Source organism: Phoenix dactylifera, unplaced genomic scaffold (genome assembly GCF_009389715.1).
Source record: "Phoenix dactylifera cultivar Barhee BC4 unplaced genomic scaffold, palm_55x_up_171113_PBpolish2nd_filt_p 001576F, whole genome shotgun sequence".
Lineage (NCBI taxonomy): Eukaryota > Viridiplantae > Streptophyta > Magnoliopsida > Arecales > Arecaceae > Phoenix > Phoenix dactylifera.
Genome location: NW_024068883.1, coordinates 24,220 through 33,113, shown reverse-complemented (window position 1 = coordinate 33,113; position 8,894 = coordinate 24,220). Strand labels below are relative to the sequence as shown.

General features: G+C 35.8%; 1 protein-coding gene across 1 annotated transcript; it reads right to left on the bottom strand.

The window, feature by feature from the left end:
* Positions 1 to 3,883: 3,883 nt before the first annotated feature.
* LOC103706764 (thioredoxin-like 3-1, chloroplastic) lies at positions 3,884 to 7,241 on the bottom strand. Its single transcript, XM_039122556.1, has 5 exons — positions 6,718 to 7,241; positions 4,711 to 4,785; positions 4,413 to 4,479; positions 4,225 to 4,242; positions 3,884 to 4,138 (listed from the first exon to the last, which is right to left on the bottom strand). The coding sequence occupies exons 1-5, from the start codon at positions 7,029 to 7,031 to the stop codon at positions 4,040 to 4,042; spliced, it is 573 nt and encodes a 190-aa protein (XP_038978484.1). The 5' UTR covers positions 7,032 to 7,241; the 3' UTR covers positions 3,884 to 4,039.
* Between the last annotated feature and the right edge of the window lie 1,653 nt (positions 7,242 to 8,894).

Genomic DNA, 8,894 nt, shown 5'->3' with positions numbered 1-8,894 from the left:
CGCCAGGAAGCGGCACTTGGGTGGTAATTGGTAAATTATCTCCTACATAAGAAGAAAAAAGTAGCAAATTTGGATCACTTTTAGTTTTTCATTTCTGGTTAATAGTGTTCGACCTTCTTGGAAACTATTTTGATTTTGGGAGTCTAGAAACTATATTTTTCAATTCACATGATCCTTTAGTTTCTTGAAGCCTTGCAAGTTTGCCTAACCGAGTCCGATATATAATTTTCCAGCAAGACAAACGTTGCCATCAACCTTAGTGCTAGGCTGCATTGCCGTCGACATTCGAGAAGGGGTCCCAAAATTCCTGACAGGCATAGCTTAGAAGAAGTTAGACTTCGATCAGGACGACCGCAGCTTAATGCTTGCAGTGCGACCCATCCACCACAGAATATTATACATCTCTAGATGGTTGCCATCAGAAGTCAAAGCTTAAGCTTATAAAATAAGGTAGATTTATTTATATATTTTTATATGTTCTTACACTCTCTCTCACATGTGAGCCGGACTTTTCTTTTAATGGAGGTTAAAGAGTGCTGCTTTGATACCATGTTGAAATCACCGCTTATTCTAAAAGCTTAAGCTTATAAACTGAAGTAGATTTATTTATATATTTTTATATTTTCTTACACCTTGATTCTCATCCATATGTAGCTGTGCAGCATTTTATGTGCACAAGAACCATGCTCAAATTTCTTACCTCATGATTATTTTATTTGAGTACTCCCAAACTGCTCCTTCATATTTTCATATTTCGGCACGTTGAGAGTCATTGATGATCTTTGTGATAGAATATAACAGCTAATAGTAGCAAAAATCTAATTTTATAAAATTATATATTAATAATATTATTTTGTTTTCAAATAAAATAAAAATATTTTCTTTCAAGGTTATTAATATAAAAATATAATATTCTATAGATATTGATTAAAAAAAAAACAGCAGTCTTAATCATCATCATGGTGACATATTAATAATAGCCATTTTATAATTATGCTATTAGGTGCTTAGATTATCGTTGATTGTTGCAATTAGTTTCAATGGTTAAATTTTAAATTCAGAAGGTGGCATACTTGTCATCCTCATACGCATATGTTGAAGGAGAGTTTGACCAAGTTTTCGAAACTAATTATATAAATTTATCAAAATAATAGCTACGCAGTTAAAAAAAAATATATATATAAAATATAACTATGTGCAAGAACAAACAATAAATATGTGATTAAAAATCAAATGATAATGCATGATCAAGTAATAACCGCGTGTTGAACTCGGTCAAAGAATGAATTGGGTGTTAAATATTTTTTTAAAAAAATTACTCCATCAAAGGAATGGTTAGAGACGCCACCAAGATGCCATGAACCAAAGGCATATCTATACAATAAAAAAAAAAATTATTTTATTGCTTCCAAGAGGGGAAAAAATCAAAGTCATGAGTAAAGTAATAGATTTTTGTCTCCTTTTACTCTTTCCACAAGCCGAAGCATGAACTCTTCTACTAGCTAAAAGTAAACCATAGAAACTATATATGAGGCCTGATAAACCCATCCAAGAGTCTCTCAACTTCTCTCATACCATTCCCATTCTGCCTTCATATTTCGTTCCCCCAGCCATAGCCATGGCGATAGAGGACTTCTTCTTTCATGGCCTTGAGGACCTCCTGAAAAAGTTGGCCATCTTCTTGTTGGTCCAAGCTCTGGTGTATCTGATCCTCATCAACTCATCCAATGTCTTCTCCTCCTCTTCCACAATGAGATCTCACAGTTTTCGGAGTGTGAGATCGATGAGCGTTCGACGGATGCTGGCTTGGTTCTCCGACGTGCCCGTTGGCGCCGACGAGCCATCCCCTTCCAATTCCCCGGCTGGAGAGGCTTCTTTGAAACACCCAGTAGATTAATTCTTTGTAAGATGTCGATGGCCTGACGATTTTGATGCTTTTATGGATTCTAAGAGTTTAAATTTTGAAGTAATGAAATGAGGTGATATGATTTATGAAAAATAGCTGAGTTCGTGCTTTTTTGGAGTATTAATTTAACAATTTCTGGCTACTAATGACTGAAAGTGATCCTTCATGCAATATTTTTGATGAATATGTCTCATGGCATGGTTTAAAAGATTACCTCCGTTTAGGAATTATTCCTAACAGTTACGTGCATGCATATGGTTTTTTCTACGTAAGTTGGTACATAAAAAATTTAATTAGGGTTTGTTATGATTACGATGGAGAACAGGGAAATTGTCCCCCTCATGTTTGATTCTAAAGACGACTCTTTTCCAAGTTGATGCGGCAGTATGCTGCTTAAGTTGTTGTTAAAGTTCAGAGAGCTATGTTGTATTTCGAAAAATTTGTTACTATATGAGAAAAAGGTACATAAATATGTGCCTAGGTCGGAGGCTGCGGAACTGTCGCACATTCATAGGAAACTTTCTCCACGAGTATGTAAAATATCTCATTATGATATCAAAATCCCGCAACGGAAATAATTCAAATAATAACATTTAATTCTAATTAAATAACAAAATTAAAAGTTTTGCAAAACCAATAATATTCCAAAAACTTGCATCAACTCTAAAACAAAATCTAATCTAAATAAAGATGTCAAAATCTTGTCTCTAATTGCTCTTTCATGGTAAATCTCTGAGTTGAGCTAATTATTTGGATATGTAAAAATAGTAAAAAACCGTATAATGAGCTAGACAGCCCAGTAAGCAACAAATATTTTAATTAGATAAATCAAGCAATAATACAATAATAATATACTGAAATTAAACGTGTAAAATACATTGATTCAAAGCTAAATCGATACGCTATCCAATCACTTTAAATTTCAAATCTTGTTTCATAAATCAACTATTTTTCAAATCATCAAGTTCATATCGACAGCCATAAGACAACATTTATATAATATAGCTGGGCCAGAATATGAGCTTATCAAAGTGCCAATATATAATCCCTACTGGCAAGGTATCGATATGCCAATGTATAACCCCACTAGCGGGGTATCGATATAGCAGCAAATAACCCCCACTGGCAGGATATCGATATACCAACGAATAACCTCCACTAGCAGAGTATTGATATACCGACGAATAACTCCCACTGACAGGGTATCAATACAGTCTGGCTGCGAGTCCAAATTTATTTTGAAGCAAAAATTCATTTCTCATATTCAGTGTTCCAAATCATAAGATAAATAAATTCATACGATATCGAAATCAATCGAACATAATTCATATCAAAATCAATACGTTCAATTAAAAATCATACAATATTCTAGAAAGAAGCATATATAATAATAAAATACTATGCATCAACTTTATAAATCAAGAATGATTAGTTCGGGAGTAAGATTCACCACATCGAAAAGCCAAATCCCAAGCCAAACTTCGGAAGACATAACTTAGTTCTACATTACCCAATTGAGATAAAAGAAAAAGAAGACTTAAGGCCCACTTTTATAATTCTTTCATTTTCTTTTAAATTTCAATGGTTTGAGAGACTTCTTTCCTCCTCTGATCAGATCACCCTAAGGAAAGAGAGCAATTGAGTATTCTAAAGATCCAATATATTGAAGGCTAGGGTTTGGAAGAAAATCTTATACTCCGTAATCTCCAATTTTTATAGTAAAATATCTGCATCGTCTCTACCTATGGACGTGGATCAATAGACCCTACCATATAAATATTGTGCTCTTTTTTTTTAGCTTTTTGTTTCATTATTCCTTCTGTCTATCACAACAATGATGAATTAAGAACAATTTTGGCTGTTATAGGTATAACCTTCGTATTCATAAAATTATCAAAATGTTTCTCCTAGGATTTTTATTTTATCTTGTTCAATCACGTTAAGCAGAGCACTCATGTCCTCGATACAACAAGAAAATGGTATAAAAGTATTATTCTTCAGAAAAATCTCAGCATAGATGGGGAATATAAAAATCAAGAATATTATTGATTGATATGTACACATATAATAGCCTACCTATTTTGAAAAAAAAAAAGAAAAAGAAAAGAAAGCAGGAAGAAAAGAAATAACATATCAAATATTTTTTTGAATCATCTCCCGGACCTCATCCATTACTAGCCATGCTTTATGGCCTCCAATTACTTCAGCTTTCATTTCTCCATCCTTCCATAGCTGCATGTAGCAGCAATTTCCAATTATTTCTCCTTAAAAGAAATATTTCAATTAAGAAAAAAATAAATATGAAAATTAATTCCCACCTGAATGGTTGGCATTTTCTGAAGAATTCCCAGAAGTATCGAGTCCATCAAATGAGAAAAAAAGAAAAGAAAAGAAAAGATAAAACATAAAACTTAGAAAGCAGATATATAGTAGTTGTAATTGGACAACCATTATATTGTAAAGAGAGTGACAAGAAAAAGATAAACAGAGTCAATGGTTAACTCACAGAAATGTTCCCTCGCTTCACCAGTTCTTGAGAAACTTTGTTTACGTCCACATAATAAAATTTAACCCTGCAAACAAGAACAAGAAAGGTACAACAAAATTCACAGCAATATATCATAAAAGAGTTGCTAGAAAGTTAAATTTTCACATATTCCCTTTGCACCATCAACCACATTGTCTTGCGATTGATTTGAATGCTATCTTTACCTAAATCTTGCGATCATTCTGCTGCAGTGCATTTTTCAGATTTCTTACTTCATTGATTGGAGAATACACTGGAATTAGAGAATAATCCTCACCTTGGGTGGTATTCTGCTGCCAGCTTTTCTAACTTGGGCTTCAAATAAATGCATTTTCGACACCAAGCAGCCATCCTGGCCCAAGACAACTATCAATAACTTCAATGTTACTGCACTCAGTGGTGACATAAATTAGCTTGCAGGAGTTAAATTCACAAGATAATTTTAAGTAATTTTATCAACGATACTAAATCCAGTGGTTGTTAGAGCAAAGAAATAATGATGCAAATTGGATCAAACTTTCACAGACTCATTTGGGTTGGGCAGGTGGGGATGTACTGCACTCATGTTGAATTTGAGATGCAACTTGCTAGATACTAATCTAATCTTGTTTTTGCTATTATCCAACTGCATCCTCTAACATCTGATTTAGCTAAAAAGAGTTACACTTTTACTTGTAGCAACTTCCTAGCTAGCATAGACAATAAATGTTAGTCCAACTTATGGAAGAGTTGGTAAAGGTTGAGAATCCATTATAAATTCTTCTACACCTAAAGCCTAATTTACCATCATATAATTGTCACATATTTAGCACATAATTCGAACCCTGATCATCTTATCCATATCACCCTCTATCCGATGACTGCCAGAATTATATAGCAGACAGAGATAAGGTGTGGGAATAATTGGCTGAGGGCCATTAAACTCCCAATCCCAAAATTCTTCAAGATACCAAAAATTTATTTATAAAATTATTTCAATATTGAGGGTGCCAAATGTCTGATTGGGCATTGATACTAATGACCCGGGTTCAAATCCCACCCTTACTCGAATTTGGTTGGTCTTCTATCAGGTATAAGAAGTTATCCTTTGATTACCTTTCTCCTTGCCATCTTAAATGTCACAATTCTTTCCCCTGTCTTAAATGCCTCAATTTTGCCATCATATGTTTCTCTTGATTATTTTTCTCAACGTTTCCATGTAGCCATCCCACCCCATCCCATGTCTCTCTCCCTGTCCCAACTGACACACTCTTTATCTCTCACCCCAAGGCCTCAGCCCTCATAGGTCTTAACCATCTATCTCCCTTCCACTTTGTATTTATTTTAACATATTTCTAGTTACACTGTTTAATTTCTTTTATTTCATCATGTTCGATTTATTTTTCTATTTTTATTTTATTCTACTTTATTTTCAAAAATTATTTATGTTTTTAATTTTTTTAATATTTTCTTTTGTTATATTTTATCACTTATTCTTGTTTTCTTCTTGTTTATGCTGTTTTGTTTTTATTTCTTCTTTGTTGATTCTATATTCTATGTTTTCTTATGTGCATTTTCCAAAGGGAACTTAAAGGCTTTTAAATATGCTCATTTTATTTTTCCACTTTTATTTTATATCACTTATTATTTATGAAATATCTCCTTCTCTATGTTTATATCTTGGTTCTTACATGCATGCATTTTAATATCCTATTCATCTCTTTAATTTTTTTATTTTTTTGATGCAAGTACATATTTTATCAATTTCTAGTTGAAATTATTTTGTCAAACCTAAAAACCAGATCCTTTCTTTAGCAGTCCTGACCTAGTTACCATTTCTATTTTAGTCCATCATACATAGTTTTGGGTCTTTGTATTTTGTCATGCAATTAGGCATACTTCTAAACACAAGTTAGCATGTTTTACTAATAGATCATGGATTAATCATGAAATAAACAAAGACTATAAATAAAATTTCCAGTCCAATTGTTGTCAATTTATAGGGAAAACCTAAATTTCCCCAATTACTTTATCAGAAGTGTGAAATCAAATTTGGTCCAACTATAATTACCAGATTTACACTAAAGGTCAAGGGATATAACCATTTATAGAAGCCCTAGTTCACAAATTAAGATGGATTAGAGTGGGATTATATCAGGCCTTCCATGGACTTGGCCCATATAAATTAGACCAACATTAATGACCTCGGCATCCAGTGACTGCCCGGTAAACATACCAACCAGATTGAGAGGCTAAAATGTAATATTATAATATAAGAACAGAGAGGGGTTGGAGACTACTTAACCAGTCGATGACGATGGGCTGAGAGCGCTCCTGCGACAAACGGAGGATCTCATCCAGCTCTTCCACTCCGGCGATGGCTTCCATCTCGATCGATGTCGGCCTCGACACGTCTTGCTGCCAGAACAACCCCGCCTTTACCTCTCCTCTCGGCCTCCTTCTCCCGCTCCTCACTCCGGAGGACGCGGGGAATCCTCCGCCGTTCACCGCCACCAGCGAGCAGCATCCGCCGCCGCCGCCGTTGGATGCGTGGATCCCCTGTTCTCTGAAGCAGAGATCAGAACAGAGAATGTTAGGATTCGCTGCCGAGGCTGCCATTTTCCCCCCTGGAGCTCGGTTGCTTCGTTTTCCGGTGGGGCAAAAAAAAAAAAAACGGTGCCTTTAAGCTGATATCAGATCTGGGTATTTGAACGTTTGGCTGGAGACGGAGTGATGGGAACCGGGATTTGCGATTGAAAAGAGAGAGACTTATCCGGATGGGACTTGGAAGCAGAGGAGAGGAGAGGAGAGGAGAGGAGAGATTGGGCCCAGACAAAGAGAAAATATCTTCGGATTCATTGGACGGTCCTGATGGTCTTGTAGCTGGTCATTGGACGGTGATGATGTTCCAGGATTTATTCTGACCGAGTCACCTTCCTGTAGCTTTGAGATCCGTGCGGGGCTGCTGCGCCACCGTGCAAAGGGATTGTTTCCGGATACAGTGAAGCAATCCGAAGTCTCTCCGGAAACGATACGGAAGCGGATATTGATTTTGTGGTCTTGGTTCATTATGTCACGGCACTTACGTGGCAATAATTTAGAATCGATTTCTTAGGGATTTACAGAGGCTCTTTCTTATTATGCGGAATATGTTCTGCAGGCTGGTTGCACCATTTTGGAAGCAGATTCAGCTTTCCTGATGGCGCATCTGAGAGAGGAGGCGCGGAAGGAGGTGGAGCACCTGCTTCTCGGCGATATTCGTCGGATACTGCGGGAGTATCGGGTTCTCTAAAGACATGTCTTGCGGAAGGCGAACCAGGCTACTGGCTAGATCGCCTCCTTCATTGCGCACCACTCCGGAGACCTTCTCTGGATGCAGCAGTCTTTTGTTCCTTTTGCTTTGTGTTGTTTGCTTGATGCTGATGTAGCTGGCTGTGCTCGTAATAGAGAAATGTGAGCAGTCGTTTCACCAAAAAAAAAAGAAAAATCTAGTTTCTCTAGTATATATAGGTGCAAGAAGATGAAAAGGCAACCTTAAGGGCTCGTTTGGTTCGCGGGAAGCATTTTTCCTCCTAGGAATATAATTTTTGGGAAGCAGATTCTTAGGAAGAAGATACCTAGGAAAATACTTTTGGCATGTTCGGTTGACCATGGGAAAGTGACAAATTTCCAAAGTGCTTATGTTTGGTTGAACATCCACTTTCCTGTAAAAGTTATGTATAATTTCTATTATACTCTTAATAAAAATTAGGTCTTTAATGCCTCTTTAATGTTTCTTTAATACTGAAGGGCCTTTTGGGAAAAAAATAAAAATGGAGTTATTCCCGCCTCATGAGAAAGTAACTTTCCCATGTTTCTCATGGGAAAAGACTTTCCCATGAAATGTGAGAATCATATTCCCACAGGAATATAACTTTTCCATCTCTCTTCTTTGAAAACTCCAACCAAACAAGAGGTATCTCATTGCTTTCCCGTTGACCACACTTTCCCCCCTTCTTTTCCTGCGAACCAAACGGCCCTAATGGCATTTCTTAGTAGTTGAATCAATTATGTCTTAAATTGTACCAAGAGCTTTAAGTTTATAATCGGGTGAGATTGGATGCATATTGCATTAGATGCATGATAGATCAACGATCTATTAATCCAAATCTAATATTGATTAAAAATTTAAATTCAAATTTGACCATTTTATTGAACATTAATCTAATCTACAATAAGTTGAATTAAGCTGAATAAGTTAAATGATTAACAAAAAAAAAAGTTGAGAATAAAGTGGTGGGATGTGGTTTAAGATCGCTATCGCGCGCTGAAAAGCCATGACTAGGCTATCAATTGATTGGAGACGCTCCAGCTTGACCTGAGTTTGGCTCAAATTAAATTCAATTAAGTTCAACTCAAATTTAACTAAATCAAACTACTCATGATTCATGAGCTTTAAGATAATCTTAAACCAAGCTTGAAATTAATCAGGCTCAATTACGC

Bases quoted from the DNA above. Each gene is read 5' to 3' on its own strand.
- LOC103706764 (XM_039122556.1), bottom strand. From the start codon at position 7,031: ATGGCAGCCTCGGCAGCGAATCCTAACATTCTCTGTTCTGATCTCTGC. The intron at 4,786-6,717 runs GTTAAGTAGTCT...GTCTTGGGCCAG, and splicing joins CAGCCCATCGTCATCGACTG to GATGGCTGCTTGGTGTCGAA. The intron at 4,480-4,710 runs GTGAGGATTATT...TCTTGTTTGCAG, and splicing joins GCAGCAGAATACCACCCAAG to GGTTAAATTTTATTATGTGG.